The sequence below is a fragment of the Camellia sinensis genome, chromosome 4 (assembly GCF_055761805.1).
Source record: "Camellia sinensis isolate YWXY chromosome 4, ASM5576180v1, whole genome shotgun sequence".
Lineage (NCBI taxonomy): Eukaryota > Viridiplantae > Streptophyta > Magnoliopsida > Ericales > Theaceae > Camellia > Camellia sinensis.
In genome coordinates this window covers 192,413,359-192,432,224 of record NC_138964.1, presented here as the reverse complement: position 1 = coordinate 192,432,224, position 18,866 = coordinate 192,413,359, and the positions used below count along the sequence as shown (strand labels likewise).

The 18,866-nt window shown below is 35.3% G+C and overlaps 2 protein-coding genes across 4 annotated transcripts; both read right to left on the bottom strand.

Moving 5' to 3' along the window:
• Window positions 1-515: 515 nt before the first annotated feature.
• LOC114274610 (B3 domain-containing protein REM16) lies at window positions 516-2,664 on the bottom strand. Of its 2 annotated transcripts, none has more exons than XM_028216581.2 (4): window positions 2,493-2,664; window positions 2,041-2,407; window positions 1,759-1,928; window positions 516-947 (listed from the first exon to the last, which is right to left on the bottom strand). In XM_028216581.2, exons 1-4 carry the CDS (start codon window positions 2,517-2,519, stop codon window positions 612-614), a joined length of 900 nt encoding a protein of 299 aa, XP_028072382.2. In that variant the 5' UTR covers window positions 2,520-2,664; the 3' UTR covers window positions 516-611. The 2 variants fall into 2 exon arrangements, with proteins under 2 accessions (XP_028072382.2, XP_082723349.1); XM_082867223.1 differs by having other exon boundaries at window positions 516-941.
• A 1,375-nt stretch (window positions 2,665-4,039) lies between these two features.
• Window positions 4,040-18,195, bottom strand: LOC114274609 (extra-large guanine nucleotide-binding protein 1). 2 transcript variants are annotated; one of them, XM_028216578.2, is made up of 9 exons: window positions 17,692-18,195; window positions 16,120-17,524; window positions 15,887-16,024; window positions 15,691-15,795; window positions 15,395-15,577; window positions 11,821-12,001; window positions 9,085-9,326; window positions 5,731-5,894; window positions 4,040-5,182 (listed from the first exon to the last, which is right to left on the bottom strand). In XM_028216578.2, exons 2-9 carry the CDS (start codon window positions 17,446-17,448, stop codon window positions 4,579-4,581), a joined length of 2,946 nt encoding a protein of 981 aa, XP_028072379.1. In that variant the 5' UTR covers window positions 17,449-17,524; window positions 17,692-18,195; the 3' UTR covers window positions 4,040-4,578. The 2 variants fall into 2 exon arrangements, with proteins under 2 accessions (XP_028072379.1, XP_028072378.1); XM_028216577.2 differs by having other exon boundaries at window positions 16,120-18,190.
• Window positions 18,196-18,866: the final 671 nt, after the last annotated feature.

The window sequence follows — 18,866 nt, the reverse complement described above, 5'->3', positions numbered from 1 at the left end:
ATGTGGTGGAAGAAATGTATGTAGGTTCTCTGGTGCTTGGCTCGTTTTTTGTGAGGAAAACACAATAAAGTAGGTGATATTTGTGCCTTTGAGCTTATTGAGAGATACGATTATTTTCTGAAAGTTTCTATTTGCAGATGTCTAGATTGAGTGATTGTCTACGAATGCTATGTTAAATGTTTCAAAAGCAAAATTTCTAGTTGTTGGAAATAGCTTATATGCATGCAGTCAAGTTTTTTTTGCTTTCCATATACCTTCTATTTTGTGAATGATGTTTTCATGTCTATTCTTTGCATAGTAATACTACAAGTACGTAAAATTTTCACATTGATGTTATTTTCTTGTGATAAATCACTCACTCACACACACTCATACACATACCTTTCCAAAATCATGAGTAAGAAAAAGAGTTGTACCCACTGAGCCTAAAATCCATCAGGTAATCCTTGCCAAAATGCTGACCATTGGTGCATAAATATTTGTCATACTAAGGTACTTCGAACTTGGAACGGGCATGAAGAAATTAACGTTTAACAGCGATCAATCTCACAAAAACCATCTTGTCTGTTTGAAGTAAGAATATATAAAAACATAAGCACTAGTTGGCATATTCATATTTCCCTACGGGTTATCTTTTGATGTGACAGTGGAACATAGGATTGAGTCAAGGGAACAAGTTCATCCACAACACGATATATAAAAACATCTAAGACAACGGGCATGTTGTTGCCTTTTCCTCCCTGAGAAAGCTCAAAGATGCACACATCATGTTCTTCCAAGTTGTTGTCCACGGAAAACTTGGACCATCCTTTATGAACAACAATTCCTGCAGGTCTGTATCTGACTTGAGCTGTCCATTTCTTCTCTCTTGGAGGGACTCTCAGCTGAATCTCCTGAGATTTGCTGGAGATATGCCTGACTGCCCATTTTTTAGGGATTGTCTGCATCTAAATATATGCTGGGCTGGTTATAAAATTTGAACACAAAAACTGAGTCGGGGATGTTGGTTTTATTTCCGGGTATAATGACTAGCTAGGGAATGCAAAGGACTGAAAATGGTAGCAAAGAGAACATTTACTAGGATATGGGGAAGCAGTTTGAAGAGAAAGCTAATGAGGAACTTCACTAAAATACATTACATTTGAGGTGCAACTTCTAAAAGTTGTGATATGTAAGTGACATCCCTAGTTCTAGATGTTTGATGAGCATTTTTAATGTGAAAACATTTGCTCCTGAAATTTTTTGCTAAGCTTCATTTATTGGTCAAGAAGATATTGAAAACCAGGTTTTCCATACACACAAACAAGCACATTAGTGATCATATATATCTATCTAGATTCGTTGCAGAAATTCCATACACTCATGAAACTTAATACTACAAAACTGTTTTTACAAAAGATACTCTGTCTATATGTCTTCAGAGATGAGAAGCAAAATGTGGGAGTTGCTTTTGTTGGATTAATCAAGATAATGATGCCTATTAACATTGCAAAAACAAGAGAAATTTTGAACTGAGAAAACAAGAGAAATTTGATGAGCTATATTGATAACGACCAGTTCTAATATATGGATGGCATCACTAATCATCTGCAAATTACGTATATCAATTAAGAGTAGACACAACATTAGAAGGAGTCTGAACTTAAGATGTCAAGATTATATACCCCAAGTCAAGCCCTTTTACTATTGGACTACCTGTGAGGGTTCACAAATGAAGGTCTATCAATATAAGAACATGAATAAGATGTGAGAAAATACCAATAGAAAAAACTTGTAGACATGGCTAGGCTGCATAGTGATGAGAACTGATGGCAGATCCGATGAATGTCTGGTGGCTAATCGATAGGCTTTTTGCTTCTCTTCCTCTGTAACCTGTCGCCTATTCGTTGAATATGAGAGTCTTATATTCTCTACTCTTTTCCCAACATCTGAATTATGATCAAAAACAGAACAATAAACACTTGCAGTTTCAAACAAAGGAAATAATTGAAATTTTCAAAATTTTCAAATCTCAAAAATGTTGGAGGAAAATAAATGAACCATTTTCCATCTTTAGTTCTTCCTCATCTTCATCCCTGTTTATTATATCTATGGAATCCTCTTCCTCTTTCTTCTGCATCATATGTGAACATGGTTCTCTCGGCTTTTTCACAAAGTAACAACCTCCTCTCTCGCACCCACTTCCATCAAAGATCGATACACTAAAACATGAATTCCCATTATACCGAAAAACTAGAAAATCGGTTTCTTTCAATCCGTGATCTCCAGCAAACTCTTCCCAACCATTTTGGAAAAACACATTTTTTGCTGCAATTTCCACAGTCCATTGATTTCCACTTGGACCTCTTAGAAGGACCCTGTTTGACAATTGTTCTTTACAATACTTAGCAAACTTTCTGGGAATTCTCTGCAAGACAATCAAAGTTTAAGTGGTGAATGGGAAAAGAGGGTTAATTATAAGAAAACAAACTTTTTCAAATGTAATACTAAACTATTCCATGCTTGAAATCATCAATCATGACCTTGAAAAACTGGTGTCAGTCGGATTTGAATTCATTCCAGTACTTGTGTTTCTCTAACATTCTGCAACTCTCACAAATTTCTGCCATTTCTGAAGCAAAGAAATAAGTTATTGCTTTGCAATTACCTGAAACTCAAATTAGACTCTGTATTTCTCTGTTTTTTCTTTAATAACCATTAATATAGAAGAGAAGATGAAGAATGCAGAATTGTCAGGAGGTTAGTTGGGGACCAATGCAAATGATGCAGGAAAAAAAAAAAAGGAGGTAATGTGAAAGTGAAGAATTTGAGACCCTGCAAGCTCCAACCCACTTCAAATAATGTTTGTTGTATTTGAAAGCAACTATGTTCCTTTTGGAGAATGATTTCCACTTGTAGAAGTAATAATTAATTTTAAAATGGAAAAAGAGGAAAATTATAGATGAAAAAAAAAAGAAAGAGGTAAAAGGAGAGCTGCACTAGCAAGACAACCCCAGAATGGGAAGTTCTCTTGGAATGGGTCTGGCTCACCTTTAAGTTCCAACAAAGCCTCATTTTAGCCCTTCTTCTTTCATGTAGATTCATTTTTACACCCTATATTTCAAGATTCCTCGTAATTAAACCCCTTCTCATCCAGCCAGAGCGTTGGTTATTTTGCCTTGCTCTTGAAGGATGACAAAGTTTTAGTACTCTATGTTACTGTCAATTAACTGTCATTCTCACACTCCGTTTGTTTGGGTAGAAAATATTTTCTACAAAAAAAATATATATTTCTGTATATTTGGTGGTGGGACAAAAGTGGAGGTATAGGTGGTGGCATGGTGGTGGTAGCCACGGTGATAGTAACAGTAGCCTTGGTGATGATAGTGTTAGGGTCGATGAGAGAGTAGCAGTAATTGTGTGGTAGCAATTGTGTAGTGACATTAATAAAACTTTAGTCCGAAAAGCATTTTTAATCTTTTATACGTAAAAACCATTCTCTACCCCCTGAACAGATTTATTTTCCAGTTGACCATGAAAAATATTTTTTATTGACTTTCATTTTCTATTGTACCAAACATTATAAAATACCAAAAAAAAAATTTCCATCCAAACAAACAGATAAGTTCTAATTTTAACTTCAAGCACAAATAATCATATCCAATGCCTGGTTTAATTTCAAACACAAATATTCATTCTTTCCCCACACCCACACACCAAAAAAAAAAAAAAAAAGCTTTAGTGATCAATATATTTGGCGAGTGCAAGATCCCTTTCTTTATTAATCAATTCAAATGTATACAAACTGGAGTTGAACCATGACCCGCTGTTCTTGGACTGGAAAAGCTTTAGGTTGATCTTGAATTCATGGGTGAAATGAAAACTCATAAGAGGTAGAGAGAAAAAGCAGTGTTTGAGAAATTGAGAGAGAGGACCAAAAACAGAACAAAATACACAAGCAGCAAACAAAAAACTAGACTGACCTATGCTACATATCCAATTCAAACGCTTGTTGTATCTAAAGTTGAATAAGAAGTCTTTTGAGTTGAATCACCCCACGAAACAAAAACAAGCATATTGTGTCAGCCTCTCCATTATCAAATCATCTTCCATAAAACTGAAATCTACACACAAGATAGCAATACTCACAAAAATCACCTGCATTTTCATCCTAGACAAAATGATTTTTAGAGAACTTGAACACTAACATCAATCTCGAGAGAGACAAATTGGGTACTACCGGACCTACAAGGCCAGAAGTACATCTTATATCTCAATTGAATATTGTTGAATTGAATCCCAACATCACATCACTACTACACAAGTTACACCGAGCAGATAACAAAAAATCTGGCATTGCTCAACAATACGCAAAGGTACGAAAGATCATTTCACGGACCTGTTCTTGATAATCCTACAACTGCAACAGCATTTCACCGACCTGTTCTTGATAATCCTGCTACTGCAATAGCTCATGCAACAAACAAACAAGGACTTGTGCTGTTATATTTTAACCTCTTCTCTGGCTCATATACATAACCCTTTTATATACACCGGCAATAAAGTCCATTTACAAGCCTTCTCTGATTTCTGTCATCATCAATGAGAAAAAGAGCTTGCCTCCGTGCTATAAACTGAGTACTCACTCAAACTGAAGTTGGGTCTCTCTTCATCCCACTTCAGAATCTCCCGTGCATATTTAAGAGCTCCATCAACACTGTCAGGCTCCAAACCCTTTACCATAGAAACATACAATTTTCGATCAGTGAGAGACGAATAAAGCCTCTTGAACTTAACTGCAATATAATGGAAAGCCAGGTGGCCAAGGGAAGGGCTGTTGTTGATGTTGTTGCTGTTGCTGTTACTGTTGCTGTTGGAGCGATAACGGCTCATCACTGGATGAAAATCATCGAACCAATCACACTGCGTCAGAGGAACCCGTTCTATCTTCTCCTCGAACATGTCAAATTTGTTAAGTATCAGAAGGAAGTCCATCTGATCGAAGGTTGGGTGAGTAACAATGTTCTCGAAGAACTTCTTGCTCAGTAACATCTTGTTCACCAAAGCCCCATCTCCGTCAATAGCGTACTGGTCATAATCACTCAAGGCAACACAGAAAATGACAATTCGAACATCTTCAAACATTTCTAACCACTTGCAATTTTCTCCAAAGCCTCTTGCTTGTAGTCTGATTAATTGGTATCTGAGAATCAAGAGGTGCAAAATTAATGTCACAAAAAAACTACACCACCTCTATCAAATACAAGGGCACCAAAAACAAAAACAAGAGAGAAAATAAATAAATAAGTAGTACTCTAGAAACTTGGATAATGAAAGCTGATTAGTGATTGTTATGATCTATGCCATAATGACACTGTCAATACAACATAACATAGGTATGACTATTAGATGTGTCAAACAAATGTCTGCTGCCAGAGACCTAAAAATAGCATCCAGCAGAATACAAGAATGAATACCTTATTGACTCCAGGATACAAAAGACAATTTCTGTGTAATTCTCTTTAACTCTTTTATTACAAGAAAATTTCAAAAATGAGCTCAAAGTTACCACATCTAATGAGCAATTTTAGATATTAACATCATTTCACGAAATTTAAAGTAAAGGGAAGAATGGTTATGGTGATTCCTCAGCAGTGTCCACATGTCAATCTTAGGGATTAGACAAATCAGTTGCCTAGACACATACCCCATTTGACAATTAAAAATAAATAAAATTACATTAGTGCCAACCTGAGCAGAGAATCATGCTGATCAGCAGTGTCCATGTCGATGTCAGGTGCTGAATGGGGAAATGAGAAGTCCAAACAAGCAAGCCCATTGGATGAAGTAACACCCTCGGCATATAGGATGTCTACATCCGAAGGTTCGTAGTCTTGTCTCAATATATCAACTGCCTGAAAAAGAAAAGTTTCATTATAGAAATAATCAGCAATGACTTTCAAGAAATTGCCAATCACAATACCTGCACATTTCCTCCGAAGACAAAAGCTTGAAAGGAATTTTTTTTTTTTAAAAAGTAGATAATACATAAATAAAAATCAAAGCTCACCAAGATTGTTTGATAGATAAATAAAATGTTGGTAAATGAGCAAGCAACTCACAGCAGCTTGAGCTTGGCCCATCAAAAGGAGCTCAATCAAACTAAATAATCCACCTAGACAAGGTGAACTCTGGTTTGGCACACAAGCCAGAATAGGGTCAGCTTAGCTGATCTCCAACAAAAGGCTTTTTCAAGAGCGCACTCTAATACTAATAAGGCAGAGCTCCATGCATTTTTGGAACAAGCCAAGCCATCGAAACCCCAAATTCTTTTTGGGATATTTACCAATAAGCCCTATCTCACAAACAAGTACTCTAATTAGTCCTAAATGTTTTCTATTGATATGTTAAGTCCTATTAGTGAAAAGTTTCTTTTCGTGTAGCCCTATTTTCGATTTTGGTAGTATTTTGATGGACGACTATACCTTTTTATTAATGTAACAGGTATGATGTGACAATCTAATGTGACACTCCAACGTGACAGATATGATGTGACACTCAAAAAAAAAAAAAACTAAAATTTTCTTAATATACTTTTCTTAAATGTGACAACGTGTCTGGTATGATGTGACACTCCAAATATTTTACTCAAAAAAAATTAAAAACTCTTTAGTATACTTTTTTTAAATATGACACCGTGGAGGGTATGATGTGACATTCTAAAAAAAACTAAAAACTCATTTGTGTTGCTTGTTTTTACTGTTCAAAACACTTTTCAGAAAATTCTACTTCCTTATTTTCCGTATTTTTTTGTTTTTACTGAATTTTTTTAATATTTTAAACAATTTTTTTACTTTTTAGACACACCTAACATAAATATAGCTAAAAAGTAAAAAAATTGTAAAAAAAATCTTTTAAAAATTCACTAAATACCAAAAATACAAAAAAAAATACAAAAATTCAGTACATTTTTTATATTTTTATGTATTTATTAATTTTTTAAAATATTTTTTACAAATTTTTTACTTTTTAGATACATCTAAGTAAGGTGCATCTAAAAAAGTAAAAAAAATATTTAAAATTTAAAAAATATTCACTAAAAACAAAAAAAACATGAAAACCAAAAAGTCAATTTTCAAAAAACTTAATTCAGAAAACTCAAACCAAACACACTGAATTAGTGTACTTATTTTAAATGTGACAACGTGACAAATATAATGTGACATTCTAAAAAACTAAAAACTTATTAGTGTACTTTTTTTCTAAATGTGACAACGTGACAAGTATGATGTGACACTAAAAAAAATTAAAAAATTCTCAGTGTATTTTTTCCAAACGTGACATGTGACACTTCAACGTGGCGGGTATGATATGACACTCCAAAAAATTAAAAACTCTTTAGTGTATTTTCCAAATGTGACACTCCAACGTGTGGATATGATGTGACACTAAAAAAATTCTTAATGTACTTTTTCTAAATGTGACACTCTAATATGGTGGGTAAATGAGTTGTTACACATCAAAAATGGATCATAAGAAAAAATATGGGACTACATGGATTACAAGTTCAAAATATGGGACTTATTGGTTAATCTCCCGTTCTTTTTCCTTTTTTTTTCCCTTCTGTTTTGCAGACCCAAACACCACTTTGTGCAGAGGTCGAGTAAATCTTTTGGATATGTGTTCTCTACAAGAAAACCTAGAAGCTTAAGTGGACAACAATTACACACTGACTTAACAAAGTAAAAATTTCATCAAAATCTTATGGACTCCTGGAAATTTATAAAGAATGACCGATAAGCCTAGTAATAGTATTAATCATGTTGGCCTCCAGCTTATAAATATATTTTTTTTTCTTTTTTGATAAATAAGCAAATATTATTAAGAAAGCATCAAAATGATGCAACCAATACAAGAAAACCACCCCAGATTGGGGAAACCAATAAAACAAGGGCTAACCCATCACCTCATCTAAGAAATCGAGAAACAAATAAATCCGGATCTACTCTACCCTCCAACCAACTATACATAACTACAATAAGACGATTCTGTAACCAAGAAACACCATGAGACACCTCTAAAAAGCCACGACGACTCCGCTCCAATCAAAGTAGCCACATCAAATAGAACGGGGCCAATAGCCAAGGCCGCCGCCACCGCCGATGCCGACGCCGACGCCCTAGACGAACACCTCGCCAAGCCCAAAGGAAATCCAACACCCCCTAGGGCTAAACCCAAGCAACCCCAAAGAGTGAACAGACGAAGCCCCATAAATACGACGCCACCAAACAATGAAGAAACAAATGATCCACTATCCCCGCATCCTCACAACACATACAACACCGGTTCACTAGGATATGCCCCCGCTGCATCAAAGACATGATACCAAAGACATGCTCCATAATAGAATAGCGACACATCAGTTGAGTGTGGCCATGTCCTGGTGTAATGAAATTAGAAACATGAACCCAGGTCTCAATAGAGTTCTGAAAGCTTGAAAATTATAATGATCCTAAGTTGGGCCCAAACACCATAGTACTTGACTGAACGGGATCAATTGCACCCCCATGGCCCTACCATCTAGACAAATTTATCCCAGTAATTGCCAACTGTGTGTGAAATGTGAGGAGTACATGTAGCCAGTCTCGTTAGGTGTTCCAAGAGACCAAGCACTAGGTTAAATAGACTCTTCCAAATTTAATAGAAACTAAACTGAGAGTATGGGACATGTGTCCACCATGTCTAGTTAGACATGCACCCAAGTAGAGTTTACCATGAATCTATGCATAAGACTCCCATTCTATGCATAAAAGACTCTATATTAGCTTGTAACCATCATTTTGCGCTCAATAAATGAAAGAATAAGTTGAGAAAATATGAAATTTAGATGTGTTGATGAGCATGATTATTAGATTATTCATCTAACCACCTATTCCCAAGACCTGTAGCTACATCCATGTAAAAAGAACAAGGAGAAGAAAAGAAAGAAAGAATAACCTCCATGAGCAATTTCGAACATGTAATGATAGTGAGAAGTAGTAGTATGATCAGAAGGCTCCATATTCCACTGCCAAATTAGCACAAAAACATGAAGCATGATCTTACCCGCTCTAAGAAATAACTAGCAACACTAGGTAGTAGTTCTAGTTCACTTCTCCGCTTGTACGTTGCCTGAATGGCTGCATTGTTCCACAACTCCTCAACTAATGGTGCATATTCCCGAGAAGCAGCTGGGAAAATGGCTTCCAAATTACCTGATACCATAATTTTGAGAAGCCAATCGGAGAATGCTTTCAACCTTGGGCAAATGGAATAGATAGTCTTGCCATCATTACCATCAGTATTCCCTGTTAACCACAAACAATGTTCAGATTTATAATATTTTGTTGGATAAGAGACATACACTTGTCGATACGGTCATGCTGGATGTAAGTTTCTAATATGTATGCTATTGTCAGCCAATGAAACATACTTCACAAAGCAAAACGGCGAACGAAGTTGAGAATATTGAATATTGAATATTGTTAGGATAACAGGTATATAATTAAAATTAACAATCTAGCCGTCAAATTATAAGTAAACATAAGAGGCAATTCAGCTGTCACATACCAAATCCAACATTGGTTAATCAACTGTTACACTCTAAATATCTTCAGAAATGAATATGGAACAAGTACTAGCCTATATGAAAAAGGAAACAAATATGAGTTACACGCATAATAAGTTTTCTTCTACTAATGCCCCAAAAGTAAAAAATATCTTTCTTTGCAGCCCTGCACACATGTTCACCACAAGTGCATATGTTCTACTTATCAAAAACATTAGGACACTATGAATTGACAAAATGATTCATCTCTTTCATGAATTTATAATCAATCTCTTGTATAACAGTTTCAATCCAAAAGCTTGACCTCAGATCAGGCTGAAGACCAGTATGACATGCTGGAGACAGTCTTCAGTTGGCAACAACAATGAATAGGTGTAAGTCTTATTACAATACAATCACATTTAGCATCACAAAACCAGTCAAACCAACCCGAATTTCCTTGATTACGATTAGTTCAGTTCCACATCTTTGTTAAATTAGTTCTGGATCCAAAATTTAAGAATTGACCAAGGTCAGTTTAGTTCTGAGTTTGGCTACTCAAACCAAACTGACCCATGCACACCCCAAATCCCCATACCACAAATTAGATTGTTAAACTTCACCCTCTGTCACTCACCTCAATATACAAATGTTCTTGGAGAATATGCATCCCTTCTTATTGCTCTTCCATCCACAGTTCCAACACATGAGATATCCTAACTTCATTCATCAACCAATCACCCTCATAATCCATATTTTCCTAATTTCCTTCCACCACTCTCCTCCATAAACAAGATATATCTTCGTATTACCATAACAACTTCCCTTACAAAGATCAGTTAAGAGCCTCAACTTTGTGATGCCCAAACTCAATCCTCAATTAGAGAACATACTATAACCCACTCTACCAAGTGATACTTGAAACTCATCCCTCTAAAGATTCTCCAGCCTTTTCTTAGTTGGAACATGAATTGGAAAAGCTAAATAAAACATGTTAGGAGACAAAAATACTCTGAACCGGTGTTACCTTGTTAGGATAGATGTGTTATAAAGCAAATCTAAGGCCTTGTTTGGCATTTACTAAAAAAGTCAAAAAGTCACTATCCTATTTAAGTCACATCATCTTATTTAAGTCACTTTACTTCTCTACCACATAACTTCAAACCCAACCCATATTTTATAAAAAGTCAAAAAGTACACTCATTTAGAACATCCCAAACAACCCCTAATTGTGTCAAGTTACAATATATTTTTGAATTACTCAAATGAGATTATTAAAATACTACTTAAAATTCATTACATTTTATAATTTTGTGTCTATATAAATTAATATTGTATCAATTTATTAAGATATTGAGCAGGTGTAGCATTACGATTTTGAAAACAAATTCCAACAAGCGGGTTAAAACAATTTAATTACTTCACTGTGTTATTAACACAAATTTAATTGGCCAACAGGCTTTTTACAGTGGTCCAAATAAGAAAATATTGTCCCAAACTTAAATATGTATTTCCTAACTAGTTTAAAAAAAAAATGAAAAAAATTTCTAAAATCCAAATTTAGAGTTAATTTTCTCTTGGTCTAATTAAAACAGGATCATGTCAATGTGTACCTTTAATGCACATGCTAAGAAGGGCTAAAGAGATTGTACATTCTTTATCATATGCACTTTCATTTAGAATGCACATTTTTTAAACTTTTTAACATATGCCATAAAAATCACACATTAACAAGATCCATTAAAAATTACTACCCAATATTACTTACTCGGCCACATTTTATAAGATTTCAGTTGTGTTTTGACTCACTCCTATATTATATGGGATAGTTATATTTTTGTAGGGGTCATCAAATTTTTGGAGTGGCCACTATACAAACACATGCACAGCACTACATCACATACATCTACACATGACATGGAGTTCCTAAAATTCTTGCAGGGGATACATTTCAAAGTAAGCTTAACCATCATCAAATTTCTTGGAGCAACCATAAAATTGAATGCATTACAATTGATCAAGATGAGTCAGGTCCATTTATGGTGCACAAACTCGTTTAAACCTGAAGCTGATAAATGACTTGAAGGAGAACAATTATCATAACTCACTTTTTTCATAACGCAATTATCATAACAATTATCATAACCCGTTTCTTTTAAGTTCTCTCTCAAATCCCAATAATATATGAAAACAATGCAATTATGAATGTAATAAGTACAATGAAAAAAAAAACAACGGAATAAAAATTCAGATACCTGAGGGACCAGGTTCATCACAAGACTGATTTTTCCTCATTTCATTCAAACTTGCATCTTCAAAACGCTCACGGCCCTCAAGAAGTATACCAAGGTAGCCATACACATTGCTCTGGATCACTAATTTGATGTTTTCACGTTCATCCTCTGAGAAAGGGACATCTTTATAAAGGATCTTCGCCTATCACATGAACTTATATTAATATTCATTTTTTCAGGTTTTGCCAAAACTTAGAGCACTAAAAGCCCATAATTTGAAAAATCTTGGCAGTTCAGCATAGAGCATAATCAATGCCAGTGTAGCTTCATTAAATGTAAAGAGATTTAGCACAAAATTTAAACATGTTTTTTTACGCAGTATGGTAATAATAAAATATATAAAGAGGCCTCAATTGTCATCCACCATAATTTATGTCCACAGGTGACAAATTAGAAAGTCAATAACAATATTTCTGCACAGTTCCTATTTCGGACCAACCATCAGATGTTTCAAACATGTTTTAGTGATTTACCTTATAAACATGCTACTTTTTTGCTTGCAATGACAGAGTATACTATAACACAGAATCGGAGATACACAAGAGAATACCATAAATAAATCTGTGAATTAGTACCCACAATCACGCAAATGCCGAAAAGTGGAACCAGAATTAAAAATAAAAATGCAGGTGTTCCAATTTCAAGGCTTTGTTTCTTTCACAAAGATAAAAAATCAAGTAGAGGAAATAACTAATTGCTAAAAGGAGGAGGAGGAGGAGACAAGGAAGAACCTTACACTGTGTTTTTTTAAAACCAGTTTTCTATTCTCAGAGTTACAAAAAGATAGGAAACAAGATAAAAAAAATTATTTGGTTCGTTGTTTTTAGAAATCTTAAATAAAAACCAAGTTAAAATGAACCAATTTTAGGAAACGCCAAAATGTTGTTTTCTGTTCTTTGTTTTTATTTTCAGTTAGGAATAATAAAATGATCAAAAAGAATGAGTTCCTGAAATTGTCCCAGCTTTTAAAAAACATTTATGAGAGCAATTTTCTGAAAACTACACCAAACGGAAGTTTTTAGCAAGTTGTCTGTGGACATGTGTCTTGAGTTTTGTTGTATATTCTTCTTCTTGGTAATAAATGCTTTACTTACCATAAAAAAGTTTTTAGTAGGTTTCCGACTCTCTGGCTTAAGCTCATATAATCAATTATTGAATTTCCACTTGGTTTTGGCACCCCAACAGTCACAGTCCAATATGGTCAATGGTATTAAGAGTTTTCATTGGCAATGCTATAAGGACAATGAAAAGCACTCTCTCTAACCCAATTCTTTCAAGGTACGCGGAAGTATCTTTAAAAACTTAATTTAAACCATTATAGCATAGATGTCCAACATAATATCCTGATAAACAAAACTTTACCCTTGCCAACTGAAGCTTATATCCAACATAATTATCTCCAGAATCGCTAATATTACGGCAAAATAAAAACTCACAGCACAGAAAGAGAAAAGAAAAGGGGGTTTATAAACTGCAATCAAGCTATTGGGTATTTCTCTGGATTTTTGGAATCATGATGTAGTTTGCCATAAGTGAGGGGGAGATGACTCAATCAAAACATTTGGCTTCTCTCTGGATTTTGTTGGAACAGTGATGTAATTGGTTGAGGGTTCCAAGGAGGTGTACAGGCACGTGACAAGTGTCTTGCATACAACCACTTTAGAACAAACAAGCGACAAGTGTGAGAAGCTTCCTACAAGTACAAACCTCAAGCACAAGTGGTTTATAAACAAGCCACCTCTAGCACATCTAGTTTACAAGCAGCTATCTCTTGACCCTAAAGGCTAAGAAAACTTGCAACACACTCATAAAATATTATTGCACAAATCTAACAATAACAGAAAAGTAACTAAAGAAAATCCATCCTATTCTCTTTCTTTTCCATCTTTATGAGTCCAAATGCTCATAGCTGATTGTAGAGATTTTAATTCCGCCAAGAAGGCCCGATTGCTTTGTAATAGTGTGAATCGTGCTGTGCTTTTGGGTTATTTAACGGAAAGAAATGCAATAATTTTTTATGACAAGTCTAAAGAAGTTGAAGACCTATGGGAAAAGATTTGTTTCTTGTTTCTATTTGGGCTTTTGATGTCAACTCCCTTTAAGGAGGTTCATTTGTTTTTTATTTCTAGAGATTGGAAAGTTGACTGTCACTTGTAATTGTGTTATTTCTTCTTGATGGATTTATAGTCTTCCTTTGTGATTTCTTTATCTTCTTATTTCTAATAAAAAATTTTGTTGCTGACCCAAAACAAAAAGTAAAAATAGCACCATTCCAACCAAAACTAGCCTTTGATCTTCATCACATCAAATTACATCTGAAAATAGTAGCCAGAGAAATTTCATCAAAGATGAGAAGAAACCTCTTCCCTGGAACATATTATTACCGAGGGAAAAGAAATGAAGCAAGAGCTCATTCTGTAGCAGACATAACAGCATGAAAATTAAAGTAATGAAGTTATACAGTTCTTTTACATCTTTTTATAAATGGTCATGCTAACAAGTGCCCCTGGAGTAATTAATAATACTTCATTTCATTTAATGAGTCTTGCAACTTGTTGAATTTTAAATATAGAAAGGTACTAAATTCATCTAATTTAGTTAATGGGTTAAAATAGAAAGTTACTAAACTCAAGACAATTTAATACAACATTAAACACACATTAACAAGTTAAAATTAGAAAGTTACTAAATTCAAGATAAATTAATACAATATTAAATATACCACACTTGTTAGCATTAGACTTTTATAAAATGTTAGTGGCAATCCTAAAGTTTCGGCGTGAACTACTCACAAAGCAGCCTCATTCACAAAGAAAATATTGTTCTCTTTATATAAATATACATATTGTAATTAACAAACACAACCTGAGGCTGGATCATCAGAATCATTCACAAAGACATAAGCATGCAGATTGGTGTCAAAGACCAATTTTTGTTAGTCCAACCTTTTACGGCAATAAATTTCAATCCAGATTTACAAAGGTTTCAAACCATAAATGATGTACAAAATTCCTCCTAATTCCTATTTATGGCAAAAGAAAGACCCATATTTATCTTGGGACAAATCATATGGTCAAGAAAACTGTATTTTTTATATTTATGCTTAACTTAAAGTTAAAACTAGATTACATAAAGCAGGTAAGAAAGCATTAGCACTCCCCACAAAAAAACAACCAGTATTCAATGCCACATAAGAAAATGCATCAAACCGCAAAAGGACATTCAATGCTGCATAAGAAAATGCATCAAACTGCAAGAGGACACAGTGAACTTTGATAGGTCCATTTCGCATCATGTACAAGGAGATATGATAATGAATTGATACCTTAAGGCTGTGTTTGGATCACGGTAGGGAAAAGAAAAGGTGAGGGAAACAGAGAAAAAATTTAGCTTATATTTCATTCACATTTCCCTTACTTTTTCCTTTCCTTTTCCACGTCCCTACCCAAATCCATGATAAAAACACAGAGAATAGTTCTTATACAAATAGAAATTCAAGTGTGAGGAAACCTAAATCACCCCATTAGGAAATTACCTGCTTAAATATTGTACTCGTACCAGATCCATTATACCCAATCAAAATAATTTTTTGAAGGGTTCTCTGCTCAAGGTAATCAGGCACAGTTCGGCTAACCAGACTATTCACTTGTTCACAAAGATTTGCAGATTTAGAAGGAACTGGTAGAGATAATACAGCACAAACCAGCTTTGTTCCAGCCTAAAAAAATAAATAATAATAATAATCAAGTTTAACTAAACAAAACGACAGTGTTTTTTTTCCAATAGGGTGGTCAGAAAGACACAAAAGCACATGAACATCTAGATACACACCTTGCCCCAGATATACCCTCTTGTATTTTTCTGTCCCTCTTCCTGGTATGAACCATCCTCATTCACCCAAAAGTGGGGGTTGCCGGCACATTGGACTCCTGCCAACTACAATTTCCAACGCAGTAACGTTACATATATGCATGTGAATCAGTTTCAACACTCAAGAGATAACTTTGGCATAATTAGCAATATGAACCTGTAACATCCGTAGCTCTACTTTTGTGATCTCCCGACCATTTATAAAAACTTGTGTGTTTCCATTGCTAGCATCCACCTTGATGGGACCCCCAACATTCAGATGGGGGCTAATAATTTTGGCAGGCTTCTGTCCTTCCTGTTAAAATTAGTACAACCATCAAGTTCCACAACAATGCAACAAATGAAGAATAATAGTACCAACAAAAAATGTCTCAAGGATATCGTATTCACCTTTCCCCAAAGACCAGATACTTTATCATACCAATAGTGTCCTGGTTTCAGCTTCTTTGGTGGGTTTGGGCAACTCTGCAATGTAGCCAGCTCCTCTTGACAGAGAGGCTTACCATTCACAAAAACATACTCTGGTGGCAATTGATTAACCTCACACAACTTCTCAGCCTTCATTATTTGTCTAATCTCCAAGTCATTAAGCAGTCTCTTGAGCATTCGAGAGCATTTCCCCAAGTTCACTCGCTTTGATTCATCAATAGGACATCCAATGCATGTAACACACTTTCTTCCTTCTGGCATAGACCCCATTGCTCTGAGCACACAATTACTGCAATACTTTGCATCACAAACAATGCAGACCTCCTTTTCGGTGAACCTGTTTCCTCTAAAGCATCGATAGCATGCCCCCTTTCTCACCTTAACCTCAGGTTCTCTTTTTGCCCGCACAATTTCAGGTTGAGAATGACTTGATTCCTCATCAAAATCTCCGTCATCTGACTCAATATCACGAAAAGTTACAACTGGAGTCCGTTTTGCATCGCAAACAGGTTCATTGTTACAATCCCCGATTCTATGAGAAGAAACCCGAGAAGATGGGTAATCCAAGCTCAACACTGACTCGCTTGATGCCCAATCCGGTTGGTTCAAATCATTGAAATCTAAACTATCCTTGCAGCCATTTGAAACCCTCTGTGCAGCTAAGCTACCTGATAGCTCCTTTGATTTATCAAAACTATCGGAAAAGCCCAACGTGCCTGAGCTTGCCGCTCCCAACAACTCATGTGAATGCTCATGACTTATCGAGGAAGAGCCCAGCCCAGCTGAGCAATGAATCACACCAGAAAACTCTCCAGAGTCCTTATGGCCATTTGGGAAATCTAAAGTACTCACGCTACTTAACTCGCCCGACAAAGCAAAATCGCCACTAATTGGAGCGCTCTCCTCTAATACAATCACAGAAGTTGGAGAAACAATTGTTTCAGAACCTAAAGCTAACTCTTTTGATGCTAATTCTTTCAAATCATCGCCACCCACCGCATTTCCCCGCTCAAAGGCTATCACAGATGTGGGAGAAACAGTGGATTCACAACCTAGTTTTAACTCTTTTGAGAACTTTTTAGTAATATCAGGTGTCAAGATCGGTTGGACAACCGGCAACGACAAATTTTCCGACAACGGAACCTGGGAAACCACAGAAGCTACCGGAATCCTTGACACATTGATGGGAACAGCCCGGGGAAGATCATGGGTTATAGGTGGGCCATGATACTCCATGGCAAACGAGTATTCAACCCCATCATCAGCCAAAGTAGCACCTTCCGCAGGCATTTCAGATCCAAACAAACCCTTTTAAAGTTGACAAGTTTTGATTTCAAGCTTATTATAGACACGAAAACAATAAACCCTAATGAAACAGAGTAAATAACAAGTTAAAAAAGCAAGGATAATTCAAATTAGAAAAAACCCAATACCTAATTTAGGGATTTCTGTACAGAAAAATCTGGGTTTTACAGAATACATAAAAATGAAGGGAATTCAGAGAGGAGAGGAAATGGGTATGGAAGTTCTTACCGAAAGTTGGCAGAGAAAGGAATCAAAAGGAGAGAGGGGGACAAGAGAGGGGTGGGGGGAAATCCAAAGCAGGGAGTGAGTGAGTGTATGTCTGTCGTTTGGGGCGATAGAAAATGTGTTGGGAAAGTGGAGAGGGGTGGGGAGAGGTTGGAGGAAAAAGACAGGGAAAGAAAGAACCAGTGGTGGTGGACGCACTGTGCTAGAAGTGGCATCTTTTTTTTGTTACCTTTATTTTTTTGTTGCTTAGATTGTTGGGATTCTTGAGAAATCTTTAGAGAGAGGAGAGAGAGTATGAGAGAAGGGGTTAGGTGTGACGTTGTTGGCAACTTGGGCATGTGGGTTGGAACTGCAGTGAGAGAGGAGGAGGTTCTTTTGTCTTTTTTACTTTGTTGAAGGGTATCTCCATCTCTATACCAGTTGTTAACCATGGGGCATATGTGGTGATGAGGAGGTCCTAAACCTCTTCATCTAGCTGGGTCTGTTTGCCAATGGAATGTTTTTCATGTGAACTGAAAAAGAACTAAAATGCTAATCTCTCTATTTTTTATTTTTTTTTATTTATTTATTTATTTATTTTTTTTAACAGGAAAATGAAATTCAACGTTTTGGTGTTGCTGGTTTAGATGAAAAATGTTTCATGAAATTTTTTTTTCTTAACTAATGAGATATATTAATAATATTATGACTATCACTACAACCACTATTATTAAGACCTTGCGACGCCGATCAAGATAATTTTTTTTAAAAATTCTCCTTGCAAACTGTTGTTGTAGACAATAATGAAGTTTTATTGTTCGAAATACATTTGTAGGTTACGTTTGGTGATATAACATTCCCTTTGATTAGTTGTTTCCTTTTTTTCTTTTTCTTTTTTTTTTTTTCCTTTTTTGTTTGTTTGGTGTTTCAAGGAAAGAGAAGAAAGAGGCACATCCCCTCTAACTGTCTCCTCATTGGTCTGTGCAAAAACAAATCTGATCACAGTAGCTTGTGAAGATGATCACGAAGTCTAATGTCATTTATGTCACTATAACCGCTTGTAACCATAAATAAAGTGAGCACTTTGTTTAATCAATAAACGCTTTAATACTTATGTGAGTAATTGCAACCAATACCATCAGTATTTTAATAAATTAAAGAAAAAATTATTAGTTGGCCTTAAAATATCATCTGGTCAT

Bases quoted from the DNA above. Each gene is read 5' to 3' on its own strand.
- LOC114274610 (XM_028216581.2), bottom strand. From the start codon at position 2,519: ATGATTGATGATTTCAAGCATGGAATA. The intron at 2,408-2,492 runs GTTTAGTATTAC...ATTGTCTTGCAG, and splicing joins ATGATTTCAAGCATGGAATA to AGAATTCCCAGAAAGTTTGC. The intron at 948-1,758 runs GTATTTTCTCAC...GCATATATTTAG, and splicing joins TCTACAAGTTTTTTCTATTG to ATGCAGACAATCCCTAAAAA.
- LOC114274609 (XM_028216578.2), bottom strand. From the start codon at position 17,448: ATGCCTGCGGAAGGTGCTACTTTGGCTGATGATGGGGTTGAATACTCG. The intron at 16,025-16,119 runs GTGAATACGATA...TAATTTTAACAG, and splicing joins TATCTGGTCTTTGGGGAAAG to GAAGGACAGAAGCCTGCCAA. The intron at 15,578-15,690 runs GTGTGTATCTAG...TTATTTTTTTAG, and splicing joins GAGGGTATATCTGGGGCAAG to GCTGGAACAAAGCTGGTTTG.